The sequence below is a fragment of the Camelus dromedarius genome, chromosome 16, assembly GCF_036321535.1.
Source record: "Camelus dromedarius isolate mCamDro1 chromosome 16, mCamDro1.pat, whole genome shotgun sequence".
In the NCBI taxonomy this organism is placed as follows: domain Eukaryota; kingdom Metazoa; phylum Chordata; class Mammalia; order Artiodactyla; family Camelidae; genus Camelus; species Camelus dromedarius.
Window position 1 is genome coordinate 24812495 of NC_087451.1, and position 26838 is coordinate 24839332.

Genomic DNA, 26838 nt, shown 5'->3' on the forward strand with positions numbered 1-26838 from the left:
GGAGGCTCCCAGCTGCGTGGGGAGGCGGGGAAGGAGGGTTGGAAGGTCGTGACGTTCAGAGTCACGGCTCGGCGCAGGAGGCAGGTGCTGTGGGGACAGGGCACTTGCATGGCAGTGGCGTGAAGCGGTGAGGACCCAGCAGGTGGCGTGGTCCGTGCCGCGAGGACCACAGGACCGTCACTGCATCCTCTGACACACCCTCTGGGTCTCGGCGGCGGCCTGAGCTGTGTGGACACTGGGAGCGGCCAGGAAGTTGCTGCTGGGACACGGCGGCTGGGATGCCCGAGGGACTCGGCAGTCACGAGGCGGGGAGGGGCGAGACGAGTGGGCGCAGACGGGTCACGGTTTTTACCTTGGATGCAGCTGGTCCACACACCTCTGGAACATTTGTTCTTATCCGCGGTGTAACTGTCTCTCAGTGAGATCAGACCACTTGTCACGTCTGTGTTGTCAGGCAGACACGGATCTGGCATTTAGGAGGGAGGGCAGAGCGTGCTGGTGTGAGCGAGTCTGCGGGAGTGGGGATTGGACGGTGCAGGGCGGAGCAGGCCGGGCCTGAGGTGTTTCTGGGAGGGCAGGACAAGGTGGAGGCAAAGGGGGCCAGAGGCAGCGCAGAACCGGAGGGTGACCTTCCCCCTGGTCACAGGAGACACACCCTCTGAACTGAAGTGTGGCACCGGAGGGAGGGGCCCAGGGCCGGTCATCACACGTGACCGCCACACTGTCCTTGGGGCTTTGTTGTAGCTGACCCGGTGGTTGCAGAGCCTAAAGGCACTTCGATGTGACCTGCCCTCTGGATCTGTGATGAAATCACTCGTGTCTGAGCACAGGAGGTGCTTCAACAAACAGTGAGGCAGCACCCAGTGCTGGCTGTATGTTGGCTGCATACAACCCTGGAGATTGACACAGTTGAAGAAAGCCAAGCGCAGGCTGTACACCGCTTTTCTATCTGTAAAGGTGCTTGTGATCCCACCGATGAATAGCATGCACATCTAAGACGATAAATGCTATTCTTCTCCATGGGACACTTGAGCGGTTGGTCTGTGTGGAGGTGTCCGCGGAGACCCATGCCCCGTCAGTGGCCGCGTGAACGCGGACCGCCGCCTCACAGACACGAGAACTTACACGGCAGCCCCGCCTACCGGGGTGCGTGCGCGGGAAAAGTGCCCGTGTGGACCGGTGTAGGCCGGGGGCTCGGGCGGTGCCGGCCAGCCCTGCTCTGTGAGGGAGTGTGTGCTGGGACTGCTGCTCCCGGGGACGTCAAGTCACAGTCAGGAGGTGGAGGGGACAGTGGTTCCACACGGGGTCTGAGATCGTCGGACAGAAGGAGCTTTGAGCAGGTCCGGGCTGTGGCTTTGTCACGGAGGAGCTGTGGCTCAGATGCCGAAGCCGCGGAGTTGGCGGGGCCGAGCTCCTGGGGAGGACGCGTCGGAGGTGAGCCCGCGGGCGGGGGGCGCCCAGGCCCCGGGCAGCGAGGTGCCTCGTTCGTCCTGACCCCTAAAGGTTGTTCTGAACTTCCTTTTGGAAACGACACACACACACACCGGAGTCGAGGGAAAACAAGAGAGGTGGACACAACCTGATCTGGGCCAGGACTTCATCGCTGGCGTTCTCTTTATTTCTCTTTGGAATCAAGGTAGAAACTTGTCACAGAGATGGAAGTAACAGTGAATGACAGCTGGCGTCTGTTTCAGGTTCGCCACGAGCGTGGCTTCACCTCGCCTCTGTGGAGACGCCCTCGTGGGACGCTCTCCTCTGGGGGCCTGAAAGTGGGGTATCAGGGTTCTTGGCCTCGGCTTCCTTTTTTCTGTCTAGGAGCATCAGGAGGCGAACGGCCCCCGGTGCTGCGGTCCCCAGCCTCTTCCTCACGGCCCGTCTCTCTTTCTCCTTCGGCCCCGCAGGCTCCGAGCAGCCCGGCCGACCCGGCAGCCACGGCTACGTCCGCTCCCCGTCCCCTTCGGTCAGAGCTCAGGAGCCCGTGTTGCAGCAGAGACCCAGCGTCTTCCAGGGAACCAACGGAACCAGCGTGATCACACCTTTGGACCCGAGCGCTCAGCTGCGAATCATGTAAGTGTCCGTGCATCTGGACGCAGAGCCCCGTCTCACACGTGCGTTCCTTGACATGCAGGCCGCGCCTTTTCCTCCTGCCCCGCTCTCGCTCTGCTTTGCTGCACACCCCGCGGCACCCCCTTCACGGGCTGTGGTTTGGTTTTGTTTTCAGGCCGCTGCCTGCCGGGGGCCCTTCCATCAGCCAGGGCCTGCCGGCCTCGCGTTACAACACGGCTGCGGACGCCCTGGCTGCCCTGGTGGACGCCGCAGCTTCTGCCCCCCAGATGGACGTGTCCAAAACGAAAGAGAGTAAGCACGAAGCCGCCAGGTTGGAAGAAACTTTGCGCAGCAGGTCAGCCGCAGTCAGTGAGCAGCAGCTAGAGAAGGGCACGGAGGCGGAGAAGCGAGCCGGGCAGTGTGCGTGCGCCTCCGCTCCCCCGCCGGGTGGCAGGCCCCAGCCTCACCCTGCGGTGGTTCACCCTGAGGCTGGGAAGGAGAAGGGGCCTCCTCCCAAGTCCCGATACGAGGAGGAGCTCAGGACCCGAGGAAAGACCACCATTACCGCAGCCAACTTCATAGACGTGATCATCACCCGGCAGATCGCCTCGGACAAGGACGGCAGGGAACGCGGCCCCCAGAGCTCAGACTCTTCCGGCAGCTGTATGTATCGCCGCCGGGCGCGCCTGCGGTCCCCAGTTCGGGATGACTTGATCTCCTAGGGCACGCGCCACAGCTGGTGTAAACGTCTGGGCAGTGAACGGAGTGCGAAGGCTTTTGGGTTGATGGTGCAAAACCGGCTCTTCTGCTGTTCTGGTTATTTAAGTATCAGAGTCTCTGAAGTACAGCAGCTGAAGTGTTTTCCATGAGAAAACCTCGCCCTTCATGGAGCTCAGGGTGGAGAGGAGACAGGCAGCAGGAGGGTGACAGGTGTCACCAGGCTCTGTGCTCCTGAGGCCACATCTCAAATGCTTTCTAGGGTGTGCTTCAGTATTTAGGCCCCCAGAGCTGTTTACGTCTTTTTTTCTAAGATAGAGAATTTCTAAAAGTGACCCCGCCTCGTTGGCGATCACTATCATCGGTAATCGGTGTTCACGTTGCGCCGTTCTGGCAGCTGGATTTTGATCAAGTCTGGTTAGTCATTTGACGTCTACCTTGAAGTGTAAGAGTTCACAGATCTACAGTAAAATGCTAGAAAAGTTACTTTAAACTTATTTTGACCTATTCTGTATCGCATTCTTGAAGCTACAGGCAGATACGTAAACAAGCACCTATCAGCACCTGGAGTGACTTAGCTGCACCTAGGCGTCTCCCCGGGTTCAGCTAATGGAACTGAGTCGGAGACAAAGAGAAAAATGGTTTCTGTGCGCCCACGTGAGATGCGTGGCCCTGTCTGCTTCTGCGCCTGAGGGTGTCTGTGTGGGTAGATGCCCACTGCTGAGGCTTCTGGTGGCCTGCTGTGTCAGTGGAAAATGTCCTTTAGCCTGGGGTGATGAGAATCGGCAAAATAGGTGTTGTCCGTGCAGAAAATGGCTGGAGGAGGAAGCCGCACAGTCACATGGACAGGCCTCCTGGTCGGTGGTCCCAGCCACACGGGACCCCCGCCCCAGCCCACTGAAGCCCCATCGCCGGGCGGCACTGCCCTTCCGCTGGCGTCGCGGTAGGTGGGAGAGCAGAGCCCGCCTGCCCTCCAGCTGCTCGCTTTCTGAGCGCGCTTCTCCTGCATCCCTGAGTTGGTTCCTGTGGGAAGCCCCCGGCTCTCCCCGGGACCCACTGTGGCTCCCCGTTTTTCTCTCCAGGGCCTCCCCTCCCCGCATCCCCTGAGGGTGCACTGGAGCCAGGCCCTCTGTGGATGAGCTCGGGGTTGGTGCACGGGCAGCGGGGAGCACCGTTCACCGAGGAGCGTGAAGTGCTTGTTCACCGAAGACAGTCCCCAGCCCGGCTGTCAGGACTAGACCCAGGCGGCTGCAGCTCCCGGGAGACCCGAGGGCGGGAGGAGAGAGGGCTGTTCTGCTGGCTATCGGAGGGCGGGCGGCGGGCGCTGGCAGGGTTCATGCCTGCCTTGTGCATGGGAGCGTCCACTGGTCGCACCCGCTGCCTGGCCAGTGTCCCTGTGCTGCGGGGAACACTCGGACGTCACAGGACTCCTGAGCAGGAGGCCGCACCTGCCTCTCCCGTCTCCGCCCTGAGGCCGCGGCGGGACTGAGAGGCGGCCGGGACGCCCACCGCGGACCCTCAGTCTCCTTGGGCCGGCCCATCGGTCAGCCTGCCCCCCTTCACACCGCCCCCCACTCGTGCTTCTCCTCACAGCGTGCCAGGCACTGACTGGCTCGGGGAGCTCTGTCTGCAGTCCTTGGTGCTCTGAGAGCATCGTTACGTGATGTTACTTCACCCGCAGCTTCCAAGTCCCCGCGCTGAGGAGGAGCTGGCTGCGCACAGGGCTGAAGCGCACAGGGCTGAAGTGACTGGAGACAACAGACTGTTGACCTACGCTCCTGGGTGTTTGGCCTCTTTTGAGGAGTGTTTCCTGGTGCTTTTCTTTTCCAGCTCCCAGGAGAACGTTGCAAACCTGTTTCTATTCCGCCTCACCTAAAGGTCTCAGAGCCCAGGGAAGTGCATTCGCTCCGCGCGCCCCGGCGCCCAGCGCAGGAGCCCCGAGGTGGCGCTGGCCGGCCCCCGACACATTCCCTGAGCTGTCTGTTGTCCTCCACCCCAGGTGCCACCGGACGCTTCTCGGAATAAGAAATGAAGAGAAGCAGATAGGTTTGAAGAGCTCAGACTTTTAAAGCTTTTCATAGAATTAGTTTTAAAATAAGATTCTTTCTTCTCTTAAAGTGCCTTCTCACCGGTATGAAGCCCCGAGCGACGCCATCGAGGTGATAAGCCCGGCCAGCTCCCCCGCGCCGCCGCCGCCCGAGGGGCTGCCGGGCTGCCCGCCCGAGCGGGGGAGGGCCAGCCAGCCGGAAGGTGGGTGTCCCCGCCTCCGCCCTCGCTGTGTGTCCAGACCGTGTATGGAAATCGCTGCTTTGTTTGAGAGGAAACTTGTATGAGTCCAGAAACGTTTAAAACTGCAGAAATGGAAACTGGCTTTAAACCACTGTTGATTATGTCTGTGTGTGTTTCAGTGGTGCAGCAAGCAGCAGACAGGGGTTGTGTGTGCACGCCCGTTCTCTCACACTTTATTCTGTGTTAGCCTTCTGGTTTTTGTCAGTGAATACATATTTTTTCCTCAGAATTAAGAGATGAATTATGTTTAATCTTTGCTGATGAGCAGGAGGCAGGGCCCTCCTGGAGTAAGATGTCTTGTCTGTCTGTCCTGCGTTAGGCGAGGCCACCAGACAGTACGAAGGACCATCACACCACTACCGCCCGCAGCAGGGATCGCCGTCCCCGCAGCAGCCGCCCCCGTCTTCCCAGGCCGAGGGGGTGGGGCAGGTGCCCCGGACACACCGACTCATCACACTCGCCGACCACATCTGCGTGAGTGTCTCCCCGCGCTTGTCTCTGTTTCGGGTCGTGCAGAAGGCACGTATCACGCAGTCACAACAGGGATGTCCAGACTTTGTATGGTGTACTTTTTCTGCAGCTACTCGGTGGATTTAACCATTTCCTTCTTTTCTTATTCACAGCAAATTATCACACAAGATTTTGCTAGAAATCAAGTTTCCTCGCAGCCTCCCCAGCAGCCCCCCACCTCCACATTCCAGAACTCACCGTCTGCACTGGTGTCGACACCTGTGAGGACTAAAGCGTCAAACCGTTACAGCCCGGAATCCCAGTCCCAGTCTGCTCACCATCAAAGACCAGGTTCACGGGTCTCTCCAGAGAACCTCGTGGACAAGTCGAGGGGCAGGTATGGTCTGTATTTCAAGCCGTTTCTTATACCTGAGTTTCTTTACCACTCCTCCCTGGACGGTGTCAGTGAGGGTTTTCCTTTGCACATTTCGTGGGATGTCCACGGTCTGGGCAGCTGGTGCCATGTCCTAGAACGCATGGAAAACCTGACCGCCCCCCTGTTGTGAGTTTGCAGAGACGGTTTTGGAGACTGGCGTTTGGTGGTGGCATAGGGACACTTTGTGTGGTTCTTGGGAATCATAAAAACGTTGGCATGTTTAGGAACCTGATACTAAATCACGAAAGCGAGGCCAGGAGAGAGGAAGCAGGCCTTGTGCGGCAGGGCCGCCTGGGGAAGCGTGTATCCTCTTTCCTCGTGCTCCGTGCTTGGGTTTTTAAAAGCTGAATGCAGGGTTGTTGAGGGTGGTAGCCTGACTGTTGGCATGGGTTAACTGACAGAGCAGCACAGACATTCCTAAAATGCAAACAGTGCTGAGAACAAGATAGGGGACCAGCAGGTCAGAGACTGGTGAATACGTGGAGGTCGCGGTGGATGGAGGCACCAGGCAGTGAAGCCGTTAACTCAGAGCACGGGAAGGGGCGTTTGCAGCTGAGGTGGTTCTCCAGCCTCGTACCGGCCCCTCAGTTAGCAAAGAACATAAAGAAGTAAGAACAGTGAGTTTAAGAAGCCGAATGGTGCTCATCTGAGGGAGAAAACATAAAACTTTATTGTGGGATTTTGCAAACACACCAGAGCCCGGCTGCAGCCCGGTCTCATCAGCTCGGGGCCAGTTCTGTTTCTTTGTAGCCCCTTCGCCCCACCCTCAAACTGGATTATTTTGAAGCGAATCTCGGCCATCATAATTTCAGGAAGCTGGATGATCTTAAGGATGAGATGAAAACACATTGTCTTTTACCAGCAAAAACAAAGAGCCCAGTTACCGGAGGCGGAGAGAGAGCTGGCTGTGCGGCCGAGCCGTCGAAGCACAGGCCGGAGGTTCTGAGCGACCGATGGCACTGATGCAAAGAAAGTCCGTCGGACTTTTTCACTTGTAGTTTCTGCACCGCCGCACCTGTGCATCTCAGTGAGGAATGCTACATTGCTTTCACTGGTTTTAGTCATATTACCTGGTTTTATAGTTTAAAATGTTCACACAATCAATAGTGGTGTTCAGACACCATCAACTGACTTTTCAATCTGTGAACAAAACACAGAGGCACTTTCCTAGAGTTCTAGAACAGAAATCCCATGAAAATGGCTGAGGATGCCGTGTGGACAAACGAGAGGTTAAAATAAAGCACGCAACAACATGGAGAAGGCAGGCAGTTTCCCTCGTCCACGGAGGGAACTGACGGTCTGGCTTCAAGTTCGAGAAATCAAGAAAGGTGTGAGATGGATTATTCAGGTCAGTTTGCGGGAACCACCAAAGAACTAAAGGAAAAATGGCCCCCTGAGAACTGGATGGGGCTTACTGGGGAGCAAATGACACATAGTATGTGTAGTTATACTGAACTGTGATAGTAATAAAAGCAGGTCACCTGACACCTGACAGGTTTCCGTTTGGTCCTCAGGTCCTTTATCTCCTAACTTACTGGGGAAATACCTGGGTCGGTCCTCGCTCAAAATCAGCAGGAAAACCCTCGAGGGCTTCCTGGAGTAGGTGGCCCAGGGGAGGGCTGGCCACCTTCTGTGGGCTGGGCCTGTCCCTGGCAGCGTTTGCCATGCGACTCCCGAGTCTGCAGGCAGGCGTGGACAAAGCCACAGCAACAGGCCTTTTTTTTGATACCAGGGGCTGGGGAGTGTCTGAGGTGGCTTTGCTCCGATACACGTGGCCGACTAAGTGATGAGTTAATTGGTTTCTGTTTGGGGTTGGCCGTGGGGGGCCCTAGGGACGCGGTCTCATGTTTTCTGTGTTCCAGCCTCAGGCCTGGGAAGTCCCCAGAGAGGAGTCACATCTCTTCGGATCCCTACGAGCCCATCTCCCCGCCGCAGGGCCCGGCCGTGCACGAGAAGCAGGAGGGAGTGCTGCTGCTGGCCCCGCGGGGGCCTGAGCCCGCCGAGCAGAGGTGAGCGCCCCGCTTTCCCGTGCTGACGTCGTGGATCAGGAGGCTCATTTTGTCTGTTTCCCTAGTGATCTATTGCTGTGGATTTTAATGAAAAACCTGTAACATACCCTATTTACGTAGGTTATAGGAAGTAACTGTTCACCATTCTTCTTGAAATCAAGTCCTAGATCTTTTTTTTTTCTTTAAAACCTTCGTCCGTGTGGTTGCTGAACCGGCACCTGAGCGGCTCTGCGCGGCGAGTGGGCGCTGCGGCCGGGCTGCCTCACATGCTTTCTCCTACCGGTTTCTGGCCCTGAAGCTGCTTGCCCTGGGAACCAGGCTTTGTCCCGCTTGGTTTAGACACCTTTGATTTGGCCCCTGCCCGGCCCGCTGCCTAGTGCTCTGCCCACACCTCCGTGGAGTCAAGCACTGTGTCCGGGTGTGGCCAGGCCCACTCACCCCACTTCCTGCACCGCCACTGCTGCTCGGGGGTGACTCCAGGCCCCGCTGTGATCGGAGGCAGCGGGAGGGAGAGTCCGGCTTTAGGCCAAGGTCTGTCTCCCTCCTTGAGGCAGTTGGTGTGTCTCCTGCAGCTTGTGGAGAGTGGTTCACTTACTGTTCGATTCATAGGCAACCAAATAGGTATTGGTGCCTGCAGTGAAACGAGGAAGAAACCAGTTTTGGAAAGGGGATGACGTTAAATGTAATTACACATTTACAGGGTTCCCCCAAGTTTGTGAGCTTTCTGAGAACGGGGACCGTGCCTTACATTCCTGCCGCCTCCTCTGTCTGTCTGGGATGCGGGCTGTGTCTTCGTGTTTGCACGACGCACGAGTCCGCGTGGCCAGGTTCGGCTGTGAGCGCCCTTCCCTCTGCTCTCCGTTACCGTCTGGCTCTGGCTGGACCCTGGGTGGTCTTGAGCCGTTAGCGAAAACTTGTTTTTTCAAGTATGTTAGTGTCGGAAGGTACCAATGAAATATGAAACCCTTGACATGAAACTCAGCTCATTGGGCAGGTGGCCTGAAACGATTCTGACCAATAGGCAGTTTTATTTCTACGTGGCAGCCACTCTGTTCAGGGCTGACTGTTGATGGCGTAGGTGTGAGTGCTTTGCTTCTTCATAGGCAAGTAGCAAACAGTTGTGCTATTAGTCAAAGTAACGCTGTTAGTGAAATAGCTCCCCCTTAACGCAGCAACCGTAAAAAGCCAGCGTTCACGCTGTGGCGCGGGCTGCGAGGGCCCGGGGAGCTGCCCGAGCCCCCCCGGCCCCTCCCCACGCTGCTCGCTGCTTCTCTGTTGGGGAACCGCCCCCCCGCCTGGGAGGGTCCACCTTGGCTGCCAGAGTGTCTGGCCGTGTCCTTCTGCGTGACGCGCTGACTGGCTTACAGTCACACGCTGCTCCTTAGCTCTGTGAGCGCAGACATAAGCTGCGGATGGGATGGGGTCGCGGTCCCGGCCGCTCGGGGACTGTCGCGAGCGCTGGCCAGACAGCATGGTGGTGACGCGCATTCCTGTTCCGACAGGAACGATTCCCGCTCCCCGGGGAGTATCAGCTATTTGCCTTCATTCTTCACCAAGCTTGAAAACACGTCACCCATGGTTAAATCAAAGAAGCAGGAGATTTTTCGTAAGTTGAACTCCTCTGGTGGAGGTGACTCTGATATGGGTAAGTGGGACTTCTTTCGTGAGCCGCCCGTAAACACGCATTAGTGGTGCTGTCCCCGGGCTGCCTCCCAGGCGGTCTCCCGGTTTGAAGGCTCTTCTCGGCGTCTGGCCGCAGAGTTCCTGCCCCGACGTCCCCGGCACACGGGACTTCCCGGTAGGCCGAGCCCTCGCAGCCTTCCGGAGCTGCCCGTCTTGTCCCCGAGTGAGTGCTGGCTCGGCGGGACCGTCTTCCTCTGTGGGGCTGGGCCGGCTCTCCGCAGTGTTCACGCACTGGTCTTCGTCCGTCTGGCGGGCTTTCTTGGCTCCCTGAAGACCAGGCGTGCCTTTCGAGCCTGCCTCTCTCTACAAACCCCCACCCACCAGCCGTTCATCAGGTGGCCTGCTTCTGGGCACCCCTACCCCCACTTGTTCTCCACTGAAGTCGTTTTATTTGGCGTAGCCTCTCTGAGTAGCGCGGTATGATCTATCCCAAACTCATCGCGGCGAGGGAGTCCAAGGCCGCAGCAGGGTTTTCTGGCAGCCCGAGCACCGGGTGTCGGCTCTCCCGTGGGCCCCTCCGGGCGAGGGCCAGGGCGGCCTGTGCTCGCTGGTGCCCCCACCCTGTCGGGGTCTCTCTGGATCTCAGCCCGCCGTCCAGGGCAGACTGGCATGGGCAGTCATATCTGTGGCCCTGGCCCCGCACCAGGCACCGTTCTAAGTCTGGACGGAAGGTTTAGCCTCACAATGACCCGCATACCTCTGTTGCTGATGAGGAAACAGAGACTTGGAGCGGCGGTTTGAGGACAGCAGCTGCCAGTCACTCACCTAGTGGGTCGTGGGGTGGGGCTTCCGACGCAGGGCTTCCAGCTGCGCAGCCCGCGCCTTCCGGGTCCTGCTGTCGGCGCTGGGGCACAGCCAGGGGCTCCGGCACCACGCCCTTCCCGAGGCTGGACTTGCACGCGCTCCCTGGACCCTTCCTTGTGCTGTTTTCAGCTCGCTCTCCCCTGCCTCCCCGCCCCCGTCACCCAGGCTTCCTGCGGTCTGTCCGGGAGCCAGAGGCTTTGCGGGATGCCCTGCAGGGACCTGGGTGTCCCACAGTCTGCTTGCTTCTGCAGCAGAAAGGACTCCTAAGTCTGCCAGCTATAAAACGCCGTGTGGATGTGTGTTTGGATCTGTGACACGTGGTGACACACGAAGGCTGAAGGACCCAGGGGAAAAGGAGGAGCCCAGTGTCACGTGTCAGTGTCCCCATCCCAGCTCTCGGCTGCTGGATGCTCCTTTTAAACACCAGCGCGCTCTGAGCTGCCATCAGGCTTGCAGACCCTTTCTTCTTCTTTTTAAAAACATTACCGGGACTTTTTTCTGTCTCGTGTTCAGTGGTTTCATCTGTTACCAGCAGCTTCTCGGTTTCACCAACAGACACGTGGTGACACTGAGATTCTCTCTGAACCCAGGGAGGAAGCATCGAGGCGCACGGGGTTGTTAAGGTCTCACTTTTGTGCGGGGCGTACACGCCCTCTGGTCTGTCTCGCCGTAAAAAATCCTCCTTGACGAGAAAAGTGCCACGTATGACCTGAAGCAGCCGCTTGTACAGTTTTCTCCTCTCGCCTAACGTTCTCCATTGTCTTTAGGCAGCTCGGTCTTCCATCGGCTCAGTCATTCCTGAGCAGGTGCTGTGTTGGGTCCCCTACTCTCTGAAAGTGTAGAATGAAACAAGGGTCTGACTAACAGAGGTAAACCTTATTAATGCCTTCGTAAGTGCTAACAAAACTTGTTTCATCCGGGATTTTTTTAATTACAAGAACTCTGATTGTGGAAAAGGACACTTAAGGAACGGTATTGAGGGACCAGCGGCTCGTGGGGCCCCAGGCATGCTGGGCTCCCCCCAGGAAGCAGACCTGGGGATCTAGGCCCTCGGCAGCTTCTCTCAGCGCCTCCATCTCCATTCGCGCCATCCCCGCGGCTGTGAACCCTGTCCCTCTTACAGAAACTCTCCTCACCCTCCAGGCCCTGCTTTCTCCTGTCTCCCCCCCCCCCCCCCGCACTTCTGTGGCTGTTCTGTCTCCTGAGCAGCTCAGTCCTGCCTCCCTGGCTCTTTTCTGGGACGTCCGTTTTCCCTGTTGTCTCCTCCACTCTGGGGCTCAGCGTGTGTGCTGGAGACTCCCAGACTTCTGTCTGGAGTTCAGCTTTTTCTGCCAAGCTCTGCCTAGAGACCTTCGCAGGCCTTGTTTCTTCCTCAGTGTCTTACTGGCTCCTTAAAAGTCTAGAAACGAGCGCTTGCCCTGGCTGTGCACACAGCTTCCTCGCTGTCGACCGCGGGTGGCTCCGTTGGCGGTCCCTCCGCCCCTCGGGAGCCCTGTCCCTGGGCTTGCTCCCGGGTGGCACCTCCGCCTCCTACCGCCCCTTCCCAGCAGCCCCAGAACCTCTGAACCCCCGTCTTCCCTCCGCCGAGTGAACCCACGTTCTCCCCCACGGCTGCCATCTGCTTTGAACCGAGGGCCCTGGGACCTCCATACGCGGCGCGGCGGTCACCTGGAGGGCTTGCTCAGGGCGGGGGTCGCAGCCCTGCGGGAACGTAGGGAGCCGGGGCGTTCACAGTGCCCTAGTTTCGTCGCCAGCTGCGCTGTGGGAAATTGCCTTCATCTGACCATTTTTGATCAGTAAGGTGATTTTATTCTAATTGTCACTCAGTATTTGTGAAGTGAGTGAATCCTATCCCACCCGATTTGGTGGTGACGGCAAGGCTGGTTCAGGTTGTTTCTTTACCGCGTTTCCAGGAGCGTGTACCGTGGTCCCCACCGCGTGGTTCTTCCTGAGCCTCCTGGCGGCCTTCCCTGCCAGAGAGTCTGCTTCTGCGCCCGGCCCTGGCCGTCTTCACGGACGCCATCCTCCAGGGCAGAGCCTCTCTCCCGGGGCCTCCCCCCAGCTGCGTGCTCTGCTCTGGTCACCGTCCGCTTAGCCACCACTTCCTTCCCGTATTCTTTCTCATTCCAGCTCGCAGCATCAAGCTGGGGACACTGGTTGTGTCCCCCAGGTCCTCCTGTCCCTGGCACAGTGCTTTATCGGTAGCTCCCAGGTTACACATGGCACAGTTAGCAGGAATGAAAGGAACCAGCAGGCAGACTGTCTCCTCCCAGGAACATGAGAACAGTTTTCAGGGACCCGTGGTCGTTTTTGTGCTGTTCAGAGGCCTCTCTCTGCCTGTTCTCATCACAAGTCAGGATATTCCCAGGGTCCTCCTGGGACCCTCTTCTGAGGGCAGCTTGTTCCTAGGTGTTTCTCCAGCACCACAAAGCTCCTTTCCCTCCAAGGCTGGATCACTCCCGTTCTGATTTCCCTACCTCATGTGATTTTTTATTAGTTGATTTCCCTTAAAAAAAAAAACTCTATCTTCACTTAACGGGTGAAAAATAAAGTTGAGATGGTGGAAAATGAGGTTAATTTTATTGTAAGTTTTTTTTTGAGACTATCTCTTTCGATGTATGTGATTATTACATCTTAGTTAACGTGAATGTTTGTTTAAATACAGCAGCTGCTCAGCCAGGAACCGAGATCTTTAATCTGCCCGCAGTCACCACCTCAGGTAAGATTCAAGACACTGCCTGCCAGGAGTCAGTCCGACAAACAGGAAGTGAGCACTGGCGGGGGGGGGGGGGGGGAACCTGCTCCGTCACTAGCAGTGAAAAGTGAACGGAGGTAAAATACTTGTTGAAAAGGTAAACGAACCAACAGAATGAAAACCACTGAAGCACAGTGTGGACACCAGGGAGCTGAGGGGAAGAGACACAGGTGGGAGACTGATCAGCAGAGAGAGATTAAGTTTCCCCGAGCCGCCCTTGGGAACAGGCCGGCTGGTCTCTTGCAGGCGCGGTGAGCTCCCGGGGCCACTCCTTTGCGGACCCCGCCAGCAACCTCGGGCTGGAGGACATCATCCGGAAGGCGCTCATGGGGAGCTTTGACGACAAAGTTGAGGATCACGGGGTCGTCATGTCCCAGCCCGTGGGCATCGTGCCTGGTGGGGCCAGCACCCCGGTTGTGACCGGTGGTGAGGCCCGGAGGGAGGAAGGGGACCTGTCACCTCACTCAGGTGAAGTCTTCGTTTTCATGCTCTTCTGCCCTGTCTCCTAAGAAAAAGCCAATTTATAGCCCAAGCTCTGAGGTATCACTGAGCGATGTCATTTATGTGCTCAGAGTCATGGAAGGTTTCAATAACTGGAGTCAGACACGTTAGTTATGTGAAATTAAAAGGGATGAAAATTCTTACCCAGAACGTCACCCCCCAGCACACCAGTTCTTTTGTTTGCATCTAGTCCTTACCTGTATGCACACATGTACAAGTGCAACTTCCTATTTGGCTTCTGAGTGAAAGTGGCAACTACTGTAGTAAAAATGACAAGCTCAGTATAAAAGGATTTTTAAGCCATAGAAAAAAGGAAAAACACCCTTCGGGTCAGATCCTCTAGAACGCTGGGGTTACTGCTTATATGAACAGACAGCTTGTTGGAATGAGGTCGTTTTATGTACCCTATTAAAAGCAGGCCACACCACCATGACTCTAAGCTTTATATGTAATCTTTTCTTAATCTTTTGAGAACTGCAATCTGTTAATTATCTATAGAGGTCAGATACATTTCATTATTTCCTGTTATGGTCAGTGATACAAAAGATCTCACTGAGGTTAAAAATATTAAAGCATTCCCCTTTTTAAAAAAGTTTTTTTGTGGGGGAGGGGAATGGAGGTGCTGGGGATTGAACCAGGACCTCGTGCTCTACCGTTGAGCCACACCCTCCCAACAAGATTTAGAGAGACTAGAGGCTTGTTACCTATATGTATGGATTTTAGGACAGTATGAATTTACTTCCTGGTCTAAAAAGTGAGCCATTCTCTTCCACTGATTTTTACTGCTTTTAGGCGTGTGTGTGTGTTACAGTGACAGTACAGGTGACTTACACGATCACAGCTGTTTGTGTAATCTTACGGCATTTCTTTGTGGTAGGGTTCTCACACCTGGCTTTTCTCACTAGAAGGCTCTGCCCATATCCTGAGACACCAGGTTCCCTGTCACAGGCGGGCGCTGACACTGCGCTCAGGGAGATGTCCTACCAGACGTCCTCTTAACTCTGATTTTGGGGCCTCCGCTTCAGAAACACAATTACCTTTTTGCTGAAGTCTTTGTCCCCGCACGTCAGTTCCTTTCTGAGTCACTGTGACCTCTTTCTGGTGCTCTACTGTCAGGTTTTCCCTTTGCCCTAATAATTCCCTTTTTGGCATATCTGTCCTGATCCTTGCTGTATTTTGTTTCCTACGCCTTTTTCTCAGTTCTTTTTGGTTACCTGTTAACTTCTTTTCTGACCTGGCTTTGTGTGTTCTGAGCTTTGCCTCCAGCGTGTGAAGCACCTGCCCCCGTTCTCTGTGCTGCTCTCTTCACCCTCCAGGGGTTGCATTCCTCCTCTGTCCAGGTAGTCAGAGGGTAGAAGTTGCCTTCTGTCCCTTTTTCTGTGACCCGGGCTCTAATCTCTCCTGAGGTCTCTAACGTTACGCCCTGGAGCCCAGTCTGGGCTTCCCACCCCTGCGAATTACTGATCAGGTTACCAGCTCAACAGCCTGGAGAAGCCCAAGGGCCGCCAGGATTTACCAAGCAGAGCCAGGCAGGGGCTTCCATTCTGCAGTTACTTTCCCTTTAAATACTGTTTCCTTGGGGTGGTGTGTTAGCTCCTACCCGCTTCTCTCTAAATTGCTGGGGAAGGAGACTGTGAGGATGGTACTTGGTACTGTTTCCGTTCCGCCTGTTTCACTCAGCATTAGCTATATAACCATCAGCATTTTTGGTAAGTTTGAAAGTTGAGAGCAATTACTATGTATCAATAATTAACCATTTCTTTCACTTTTAGGAGTTTGCAAACCAAAGCTGATCAGCAAGTCAAACAGCAGGAAATCTAAGTCTCCCATCCCTGGGCAAGGCTACTTAGGAACTGAGCGGCCCTCGTCCGTGTCCTCTGTGCACTCAGAAGGGGATTACCACAGGCAGACGCCGGGGTGGGCCTGGGAGGACAGGCCCTCCTCCACAGGTAAGGCGCTCTGCTAGAGGCGGCGGGCGCTTCTGAGATCAGCAGCTCTGTCCAGAAAGCTGTTTCCATTACAGTATCATAATAGGTTCCACTTTCCTGAAAAGATCTCAAACCCCTCAGGGAAGGAATGACTAGACAGTTCATGGAGTGGCATGCTCCCCGCCTTTAGGGGCTTCTGAGGCTGCAGGCGGCTTTCTGGGGGCGATGATGCAATCCAGAACCCTGTGCGGGCAGCAGCGCTGTCGTTAGGTGCCTGCTCCCCTGAGTCTGCCCGGGACCTGCTGAACTCCTGGGAACCTGGCCCGAGATCGTGTACAGCATTTTTTTTGAAGAGCGAAGGAGTTCTTGGTGTTACCAGACTCTCTTATTAAAGATTCTGCAGAGAGATGCCTGGTTCTGGACCTGGTGCCACCCCCCCCCCCCCATAGCCACTTGCTTACTGGTGATCCGGCCCCTGGGCGCTGCGCTCAGCCCGGGCCCCTGACGCCCGCCTCTCCCTCCGCAGGCTCCACGCAGTTCCCCTACAACCCGCTGACCATGCGCATGCTCAGCAGCACGCCGCCCGCGCCCCTGGCCTGCGCGCCCGCCGCCGCCAGCCCCGCCGCGCCGCACCAGCAGAGCCGCGTCTGGGAGCGTGAGCCCGCCCCGCTGCTCTCCGCGCAGTACGAGACGCTGTCCGACAGCGACGACTGACCTGCGGGCTGGCGTCGGGGAGGGAGCTCGAGTTCCTGGCCGGCTCCTCTCACGCTGCGGGTCGGAAGCCTGCCCTCCTAGGACTCGTGCCCAGAGACGTGTCAGGAGAGCCTGGACCACGGGTGAAGAGGGCAGAATGGAAATGTATTTGGAGTCAAATGTGGGGGAAGCTGCCCTGACGCAGGCATTTCAGTGGATTATAATAGTGGTTGGTTGAAATGTAGAGTTTTTAAAAAGCAGACAACTCCTGTTCCTACGTCTGTTTGTAAAGAAAACCGTGTCTAAATCACTCTTCTGTAAATAGAGGACCTTTTTGCAGTGTCTCCCCTTGCCGCAGCGTCTGTGTACTTACGTTCCAATCAGCGCATCACCTTTGGAGGTGATTTTTTAAACCTTCTCGACTGTCTTTTTAATGACCTTGCCTTCTCAACAACCTCACGCAGCCCAGCCACAAGCTGCTGGCTGTCACGGGCATTGTACTTTTACCCGATTCTGTTTCCTCTAAACTCAAGATTCCCAGCGATGTTTAAAATCTTGTGGAAATGTTTAGATTTTTAACACAGACCCTGTCTTAAAATCTGTACATTAACATTAGGGTCAAAAGGAGAAACAAAATTCTGCCATATTGTAAATTTACAGTGCAGGCTTTAATTTTTTTAAATTAGTAGCACTGAAAAAACAGTACTGCATGGGTATGTTATAGTTCAGTTTTTAACGTTTTAAAGGCTTACCTCACTGTGATGCACACTGGTAATTAACCACACCCCGTATTCTTTTTCTCCTGCATCTGATGCAGCCCAACAAAGCTTCTGTTTCAAAATAAACCTGACTGCCCTGTCAGTAGCTACGGTAGATTATTTGTGATTTAAGGCTTGCGGTGTCTCAGATCACAAAGGAAAAACTTACTTTTCTCCAGTTGGGCGTACAGTATCAGTGGAGCTGGAAGACTGCAGTCCGCCTAGAGTCTCGGTGTCGTAGGTCGGCTTTGTGCGTGTCCTGCGGGCTCCTGGTCCTTCCCCGCCACGGCGCCAGCCAGCGTTCACTCTCATGTTGATTCCTTGTGGGCAAGAGTTTCTTGTCAAATGTTTTCAAATAGTTTAAAACAATGAATTTTAAACTAATTACAGTATTAGAGGATCAGTCACCCTTCATTAGTAACTGCTTACTGAATTTAAATTTTTTCCATACAACTTAGGCACAGCATTGGAGCCTCCTCCTGTAGCGTACGGATGCTCCTGCTTTGCAGGGGTGGAGGTCTCCAGGGCACTTTACAGACCCTTAAGCTTTTAAACAAGTGCACGCAAGCCTCCACCAACACAGCACCGCCTCTGGCGTGAGGAGACCCCTCGTCCCGGTTTGCAGGTGAGGATGCAGGCTCAGGACTTTGCCCACGTAGCTAAATGAGCACCTAAGACAGGGCCGTAAGCCCACACCCGTTTCACGCGCAGGCCCCTCGCTCCTGTCACTCTGCTGCACTCTCCTGTGCTCAAGGTCCTCAAAGTAAGCTTCAGATCAGGTGCAGCCACCAGAAGCCTGCCACCTGGAAAGCTGGTATGACAAATACATATACACACACATAACGTTTTAATGTGAACTAAAAACAGTAACTTAAGTTTTCTGTTGAATTTATTTTAGATACTGGTACTGTTACAGATTTTAATAATTTACATTGTCAGCTGTCCCAAAGAGATGCTGTTTTTCTATGACTAGTGTCACAGTCATGCCCCCTGAGCAGCTCCACTCGAGGACCCCAAAGGGAAAGGGAGCAGCTGTGAGCTACTCACCCCTCATCATCAGTATGTCTGCCTTCACTGCTGTCACCCAGAGGAGATCCCAGAAGGGGGAGAGAAATCCACTGTCACGTTTCAGTTGCGGACGACGGCAGAACAGAACGCTCACCTGGTGCATCTGGGGAGCAGGCCATCTGGTCGTGGAGGCCCGAAACGCCCTGCACGGCGCCGAGCGCGACGAGGGCCTGGCTAGGTCAGCTGTGACCTGGGGCGTGACTCTGCAGGCTGTGTCCTGAAGCTACAGCCTCACCAGTGGGTCTTTTTTTTTAGCGCCCGGAACTAAGTTAACGTCTTCCCCACACCGTGCACAGAAGCGTCCTGACAGCCAATTTCCAGCGCACGTTTATGAGAAGATTCATAATGCCTGAGCTTTGGTATGCTGGGGGATCCTATCTTAAAACATTTACGCCCTGAAAGCTCTAGTGAAATAGTTCAAAAATGTACACTACTTTTCACAATCCACCTCTGAATTCAGACCAGTCAGTACAGGGTCAGTCCTCGTCCTGCTGCCCGTACAGCAGTGCAGCGAGCGCCACGCGCAGCAGCTGTCTTTCTGAAAACACCTACAGTTCTTCCAGCCCTGGGACCGTGAGCCAAAAATTCAATAAAACCTGGAGTGAAAAAAAAACACCTCACTCTCAGTAACTCCTACAGTTGCAAAACGGCAAAAAACATCCTCAACGCAGAAGGTGAGTAGTTGACAATTTTTTTAAATCACCAATAAATTAAGACTGGGCTCTCCTGAAACTCAGTCTGAGCTACAGCTTCTCTCCTAGACTCGAGTGAAGGACTTAGCTGGGTCAGGCAAAGCGGGAAGAAACTACATCTGCAAAATGTAAGAGACTGGTTTTAATCTAATCCCTGTATTTTATTTTTACTTATTTTTCATGAAAAACTCAAAGATGGAATACGTCCAGTATGGCTGTGGAGTCTCCAGTTTATTATAAAAAGATTCTTCCAGTATGTACACAGGAACCAGGAATACCAGCTTCTCCCTCCCACTCACACCCCCACCGGCATCCAAGCAGTAACAGCGCCCCTTCGTGGTACCCAGGGGGGCCACAAACCTACTGGGGTGAAGACGTCTATGCACCTGCGTTTCTACACCGCACATCCTCTGAGGCAGTGGGCTAAAGGCCTCTCCGCACAGCAGCCTGTCTACTTCAGGCCGTCAGCCAGATCCACCCCCCACGGCCGAGAGAGGATCACACCTGCTCCTTCCTTCACACAGGAGGACACTGAGACCTGAACCCAGACAGCCAGGGCCTGGCCCAGGTCAGGGGACCGCGTGTCGGGATTATGGGTGGGGGGTGGGGCTCACAGCCCGAGGGCTCCAGTCTGAGACAGAGGTTTGGGGTGCAGCCCGGGCAGCACACTCCGAAGACGGCATGTGGCCGAGGGGTGGAGAAGCGGGTGCTCAGAGACGGGCAGCAGGAGGCTCTCATCTCACGGTTGTATATACCCAGACCTTCACAGAAACCGATGGCTGACTCATTTATAAAATCAAACAGGCGCTACACTTTCAAGTGCTAATTCCCACTTTAAAACCTCACTCTGGCAGCAAGCCAAGATACCATCTGCCCTCCTTTCTGCATCAAACCCCACCCTGGGCTTCACGAGACAGACTAGAAGACAAGGTAACTCACCATAGTCCCCCTGGGCACGAGGCAGGGAGCGCTGGTCTGCCAGGTATTGATAACGTCAGAGAAGAGATGGCAGCCAATCAATGGACTGAACCTCCAGCGAGATGCCTGGCTGACCCGCCCCCTTCGCCTGCAGTCAGGCGGGCCAGCACCCCACCAACCGCGGGCCCCAACTGCAAGCACCAACTGACACCCACCCTTAGAAGCAAAACCAGTTGGGGGTCAAAGTTTTCTCTAAAAAACAAGAGTAGCAGTGCGCACAGCTCGTCCTCCCCAGGACCACGCTGAGGGAACCTGAGTGTCAAGGACCAAGGACTGAAGCCGCTGATCTGGGCGCCCGGAGCCTGGAGTCCCAGCTGTTACCACGGGGGCGGCCTGGGGCCTGCGGAGACTACGGCAGACGCCTGCTCTTCCTCGCCAGCTCGGCCAGCTCCTCCCTGATGTGCTGGGCGGAAAGCTCATCTCTCCGCAGCTCTGCTCGCTTCAGGGCTTCCTGGTAGAGCTCTCTTGCTTGTGCGTATTGTTCTGAAATCACCCGGAGACGAGGGGGGAGGAGAAGCTGCATGTTTTCAAAGTGATCCTGAGAGACTCCAGAGAGAGCCCGGGTGGCAGCGCAGACCCAGTTCCCCGCGGGAGGCCTCTGCGGCCTCGCCTGTCCCACCCGACAGGCTGGCTTGGGGCAGCTGCAACCCCACCAGCCGGGACCTCCCAGACGGTGGCACGTGGAGGAGAGACCGTCACTCCAGGTTTCCGAGCACAGGCGAGGCCCTGAGCAGCCCGGCACAGCCCATCACACCAGCCTCCTGAGCGCGCTGTGTAAAGCATACAGAACTCAGGCGCTAACGACTGCTGCTGAATGTCCGTGACCTTGGTGTTTCACAGGCTAGCACGGGACTACAGACGCGCCCCGGGCTGTGCCGTCCTCACGGCCCCCTGCGCTCCCTGGACGCCACTTCCCAGGTCTCCATATCCAGCGACACCCGCCCTAAAGCCATGGGGCCCACGCCCTTGCCCCCCACCTCTGTGCATGAGGACTGCAGCCAGATTACTGAGCAGCACATGAAGCTCAGGATGCTCCATCTGCCTCGCCAGATCCGACGCCCTCTGTGCGTGAACACAGGCCTCGTCAAAGCGGCCCTGCGCATCCAGGGTGGTCGCCAGGTCACTCATCAGCACAATGGTCTAGACAAAAGAAGAAAACCAGACAGCTGCTTCTTTAAAAAACACCTACACGAAGGGATAGACGGGATTTCAAAATTGTAGAACAGATGAACAAGATTATACCGTATAGCACAGGGAAATACACACAAGATCTTATGGGAGCTCACAGAGAAAAAAATGTGACAATGAATATATATATATTCATGTATGACTGAAAAATTGTGCTCTACACTGGAATTTGACACAGCATTGTAAAATGATTATAGATCAATAAAAAAATTAAAAAAAAAAACAAAAAACACCTACACAGATCTAACGTTAACTTGGAGTCTGACAAACTGAACAGACACGGAAGATTTCATCCCTCTGAGCATCCCACAGAAGCTGAGGGAGGGACGCCGGCCTCCACCAGCGACGTGGTCCTCACACTGCACAGTGGATGCATCAGCTCCACCCTCTGCCACGCGACAAACCTGCAGACTAGGGAGCAGGGTGAGTACTGCTGACTAGCCCAGCTGTCAAAGCAGAAGCCCCAGGCGGAAGGCAGCAGCAAGGAGCTGCAGAGCACAGCCCCGCCGCACTCAGGCCAGGCCCTCGGAGCCGCCTCCAGAGCCTGCCGGTGACGGCGTTCCCGTGGTGACCCTGAGGCTCACCCAGAAGAAGTACATCACTGCTTTTAGGAAGATTCCCACGGAATGTTACAGTTCTGGCACTGAGCCCAGCAGGCCTGACTCCCCTCCTCGGAAGCCATGCCTTAGGCCCGGGTTCTAGGCCTTGGGGATTTGGATTCTGTATCTGCTGTCTTTCTCAATGCTATTATTCCTTTATGGAGTCTCACGCTGAATCCCCTTCTTGAAGATAACTCGTAGCCCAGTGACCTGCCCCGTGCACCAGCCCCGGGACGTGCTCAGTCCAGTTACAGGGTGTGTGGCCTGTGTCGGGCGCACCGAGGTTTCACAAAATCCATTCCTCACTTCTAAGAACTTAATCTGATAGAGGAGAGACACAGAGAGACGACCTCAGTGCAGTGCACGCTGCATGCTGTGCTGAGCTCCCACAGGATGCTTTTCATTTTGCTTCACACAGTCGCCTCCTCTCTCCTGCCTCCCCCCGCACTTTGCCTGTGGGGCTCAGGAGGTGAGGATCTTCAAATGTCACCCTGTTCTCACAAGATCTTCAAAAGATCCGGTTTTCCAAAGTACTGTGCTGTGCAAACCAATCCTCACATGAAACACACCGGGCAGACCCAGCGGCTGACCCGCGGCCTCAGACTCTTTGTGAAAGCAGCTGCGGGGAGGGGGTCAGACAGGAGCGGACGGCCGAGGAGCTGATGCACCGGGGCCGCTGCGGCTCACCTCTTCCCAGCTCAACCCCCCAACTTCTGAAACCTTTGTTTCCCAGCCCTCCTGTTCCCCTCCCTTACCTGCGGGTGTCTTTCTCCTAGGATTTCTTCAGAAATCTGCAGGGCTCTCTCGTACATCCTCTGTGCCCGCGACGGCCGCTCGGAGAGCAGCAGGTAGCGCGCGCAGGCGTCTAAGCACATGCCGAGGAGGAGCTGGGTGTCGGCCTTCTCTTCCACTAAGGAGGACACAGAGCACTGCTGGGACGTAACAAGTGCGACAGGGAGGACTGGCCGCCCCACCCGGCCACCCCCAGTTGCCAAGCCCACATGTGACTGAGCAGCACAGGGCCCACACTGCCTGCCACCTCCCGCCACTCACTCCTGCCCTCAGCCTCGTTGTCAGAGGTGACGGGCGGGCTGACGTCTGAGCTGGTTCGAGACCCAACTGTGTGTGCTGGGAAGCGGGTGCTTCTATACCAGTGGGCAGTCAGCACCAGCAAGGCATCCAAGAACTCAGCTAAATTCCGACACTGCCCGCCCAGAGGTTCCACAGGCTAAGGGCTCAGCCCTCCAGGGCTGCACCCCCCACCCCCCCAACTACAGACACCATCCCGCAGGGCCAGGCCGTTAGCTGTGCTTCTGATCGACTGGTTACAGATCAGGAGGTCCTACGACCCGCTCTCTCAGGTTTAATTAATTTGCTAGACCAGCTCGCAGGTTACCAGATGACCAGTCACTAAAGGCCATGACTCAGGAAGAGCCAGACAGGAGGGAGGCCCGGGGCCCCCGCACCTCCACACGCCCCCGGCCCAGCAGCTCCCCAGTACAACCCTGGGTTTTTTCAAGGCCTCATTACAAAGGCACGACTGATTAAATCACAGTCCGCTGGCAACCAGCCCCCATCCTTAGGTGCTTTCCAGGCCACCTCGTTAACCTAACAAAAAGGCCTTTATCACGCTCAACTCTTAAAAAAATCCCAAGGGTTTGAGGAGCTGGGAGGCAGGAACTGTGGACAGACATACATGTGAGAAATATGTTCAGCTCATGTGAATAACAAAATATGTATTTCTTATAAATTTTGTTACAATTTTGCAACATACAATTAAATCACCAACTTTTCCCTACATTTTAAGACTGCACCTACATGCAGATTAAAACGTAGAATTATTTTTAGTTTGAAACTAATAATATTTACCAGAAACAGGTGACAAACTCAAAGACGAATAGTTAAGGACAAAGTCCAGGGATGATGAAAAAGGTTTACAATGCAGAAAAGGCAACGCAGAAAGAAACCAGAGAACACTTAACCCTAAAGTGGAAAGTCACAAGCCACACCTAAAGAACAGTTAATCCACTTTTTTGAAGAGTAGTAATAAAGGCTGCAACAATGTCACACCTCTCAACACCTTACACGACTGACCACACAACGTCTGAAGCAGAACAAACTTGAAACACCTCCTGCCACGGAAGAACTCGAGGAAGAGACCCAGAAGCCAGTATCAGCAAGCTGCACCCGCAAGCCCCTGCAGGGACGACACCCACAACGTGGAAAGGGTGACAGCAGATCAAAGGGATCTGCCAGCAGCCCAGGTCAATGTTTCATAAAGGACTTGAAAAAAGGCTTCCTCAGATAACCAAGTGACAAAACTATCAGCCGCCCGAGTGAAGGCGTTCAGACGGGCTCAGGCACCAGCGTGTCACTCGTGTCATTCATATCAAATCCCTTTCTTTCCACACCGTCAAAATTCCAGAAGACTTACAAATAGCACACAGAACTTAAAGACCATGTCACCAGAGGACAGCAGTGTGACCAGTTACCAAAGTCACAGTCTAATAAACAAAGCAGGGCAAATGGAAACGTCTACTGACATGACAACAGATGGTGAAAAAGGCCCACACCCAACTCTTCTTCAAGCACAGACCCAAAGGCCTTAAGGCTTACTTTGGCCTAGTTATGTAAACAAAGTAAATCATAACCATTTTCTTAAAATCAAATGAGGAGTGGTTTCCAACAGATCACCTTACAAATCTATTTTCAAAAAATGTAAATAAAAATTATGGATAAATATAACCAATATAAAAAAGCAAAACGTAAGATTGCACCAAATAAACACCACATGTGAAGACGCCGCATCAAGCAGCGGTTTAGGATGCACACTGCCGTGAGATGATGCAATGAAGACACACCCAGTTAACAAGGAGACGGAGCTGTCTCTTCAAGGACAAAAAACGTCCAAGAAGGTAATCTGTAACAGATTTAAAATCCCAGCCACTAAAATCCATGTTCTGAGAACATTTAAAGACAAAAACGTTTACCATATAGCAAAAATATCACAAAACAATGTATAAAATAATCTTTCCAATCATGGAAGCCGTAAGTTTCAAAAAAGACGGCCGACCTGTGTTTCTGGAACTTGTATTCTCTTTAAATGTTTCTACATTTTAAAAAAGTACACTCTTTTTACATTTTACAATTAGAAAATATATTTAATACTGTAATTCAAAAGTACAAGAATCAATTGACAAGTAATTCTGGTGGAAAATTCTCACCCCTGCTATCACTAATGGAAATTAACTAGAATAGAAGGATGGTGAGGCTAAGTCTTAGAACGAATAATTAATGAGGTAAAATTACAGCTGCAATATTTTTTCACCGTTAACAAGAAAATACGTTTTAAATTCACAGCACATTCTAATCACAGTAACATGAAAAATGGAAATATTTTTAATATACTTCTCTAAAAACAGGACCAAGGGAGAAGTAGATTCCACAACAAAACCTTCAGCACTCCAACAAGTGGAAAGAAAGGTCCACACGTATCTTTAATAAAGTTCCCCAAAGAGTTCCTTCTCTAACAAGCAACAAAACATGGTTCCTTAAGTATTCATATAAAAACTGCTAGAAATTAGACAAGAACAATCAGCCAAAACCAGCTGAGAACTAAACTGGGGCTGTTCGAACAGAGCTTCCCCTCAGGCGCTATCTGAATCTGAAGGGGGGGAGGGCACACTTACTTCTTCGAGCTTTAATTATGAATAATTCTTTTTCACAAATTATTTCGAAGAGAAAAGGATGAGCTACTTAAAATCAGTCTATGAAACAAGGTTCATTACAGAAGTTTTCACTAAAAACATCAGCAAACGGAACTCTCGGATGTGCTAAGGAGATGACCGAGCAGCCCTGATTCCAGGAGCACCACGAATGGCCGGTGTGCTTGCTGCGTCAGTGTATCAGACAGGCTGCATGAACACGGACTAAAAGGAATCTGGTAGGGAGCCCTCCTACACTGCTGATGGGAACGCAGTTTAGTGCAGCCACTGTGGAAAACAGTATGGAGGTTCCTCAAAAGACTAGGAGTAGACTTACCATATGACCCAGCAATCCCACTCCCCGTATACTAGAAGAGATGAAAACTCAAATTGGAACGGACACCGGCACCCCAATGTTCATGGCAGCACTATTTACAACAGCCAAGACATGGAAACAGCCTAAATGTCCATCAACAGATGGCTGGATAAAGAAGTTGTGGTATATTTATACAGTGGAATACTACTCAGCCATTAAAAATGATAAAATAATGCCATTTGCAGCAACATGGATGGCCCTGGAGAATGTCATTCTAAGTGAGGTAAGCCAGAAAGAAAAAGAAAAATACCGTAAGAGATCACTCATATGTGGAGTCTTAAAAAAAAAAAAAAAAAAAGACAAATGAACTTATACAGAGAACAGAAACAGACTCACAGACATACAATACAGACTTGTGGTTGCCAGGAAGGAGGAGGGGTGGGAAGGGATAAACTGGGAGTTTGAATTTGCAGATACTGACTGGTATATATAAAATAAACAAGTTTATACTGTATAGCACAGGGAAATACATTCAATATCTTGCAGTAGCTTACGGTGAAAAACATGAAAATGAATATATGTATGTTCATGTATGACTGAAGAATCGTGCTCTACACCAGAAATTGACACAACACTGTAAACTGATTACACCTCAATTACAAACACAAGTAAGTAAGTAAGTAAGTAAGTAAGTAAATAAATAAATGGACTCTGGTAAGGCACTGGAACCATGACAGGCACTTACAAACCAGAGAAAGGGATTCTCCATCAATAAGAGAAAGCACATCTCTAACTTAGGAAAACTCGAGCACAAGCATCTAGCTCACCCTCCCAGCACCAATAATCATCTAGGAAAGCCCACAGGGTCTTCAGACCAAAGGCATTTGCCACCCATGTTCCAGGAACACCCCAGAATTTCTGCTAAGAGGAATCCCACTAGCTAACCGGTTACCCCATCAGCCTTCCCTGAGACCAGTACTGGTATTAATGGAAGGAGCTTCTGGTTCCAATTGTATGACTGATAGTCTGAAAACCCTTCTGCTTCCAATGTTAGATAAATCAGAACATCCTTTCACATGCACAGCTGAGGTCCCAGGAGACGGCGGTCCCAAGGGCCGAAATCTGGCGTCAGCTAAACCCAAAGTGGAAAGCGCAGCTGACCCTGCGGCAGTGCAGTCTGGCTGGGGGCGGGGGCGGGGGCAGGGGGAGTGATCTCTGACCCAC

The 26838-nt window shown here is 53.7% G+C and overlaps 2 protein-coding genes across 23 annotated transcripts in view; one reads left to right on the top strand and one right to left on the bottom strand.

Annotated features, from left to right (window-relative positions):
• NCOR1 (nuclear receptor corepressor 1) overlaps positions 1–17172 on the top strand; it is a 134293-nt gene extending 117121 nt beyond the window's left edge. For 16 of the 18 annotated variants that reach the window (XM_064495290.1, XM_064495289.1, XM_064495300.1 and 13 more), the window contains 11 exons: positions 1902–2067; positions 2222–2709; positions 4882–5013; positions 5372–5526; positions 5676–5899; positions 7801–7947; positions 9450–9592; positions 13100–13153; positions 13436–13657; positions 15463–15639; positions 16145–17172. In XM_064495290.1, coding sequence (XP_064351360.1) covers positions 1902–2067; positions 2222–2709; positions 4882–5013; positions 5372–5526; positions 5676–5899; positions 7801–7947; positions 9450–9592; positions 13100–13153; positions 13436–13657; positions 15463–15639; positions 16145–16332 — 2096 coding nt within the window. In that variant the 3' untranslated portion in view covers positions 16333–17172. Of the gene's footprint in view, positions 1–1901; positions 2068–2221; positions 2710–4881; positions 5014–5371; positions 5527–5675; positions 5900–7800; positions 7948–9449; positions 9593–13099; positions 13154–13435; positions 13658–15462; positions 15640–16144 lie in introns of those variants that run through there. The other 2 variants (XM_064495296.1, XM_064495306.1) reach the window with 2 other exon arrangements.
• Positions 6586–26838, bottom strand: part of TTC19 (tetratricopeptide repeat domain 19) — a 37463-nt gene continuing 17210 nt past the window's right edge. Inside the window, exons 8-13 of one of the 5 annotated variants that reach the window (XM_064495314.1) lie at positions 22350–22504; positions 20785–20947; positions 18572–20290; positions 17239–17389; positions 16334–16443; positions 6586–13694 (exon numbers count right to left, since the gene is read on the bottom strand). In XM_064495314.1, coding sequence (XP_064351384.1) covers positions 20157–20290; positions 20785–20947; positions 22350–22504 — 452 coding nt within the window. In that variant the 3' untranslated portion in view covers positions 6586–13694; positions 16334–16443; positions 17239–17389; positions 18572–20156. Of the gene's footprint in view, positions 13695–16333; positions 16444–17238; positions 20291–20784; positions 20948–22349; positions 22505–26838 lie in introns of all 5 variants that reach the window. The other 4 variants (XM_064495313.1, XM_064495312.1, XM_064495311.1 and 1 more) reach the window with 4 other exon arrangements.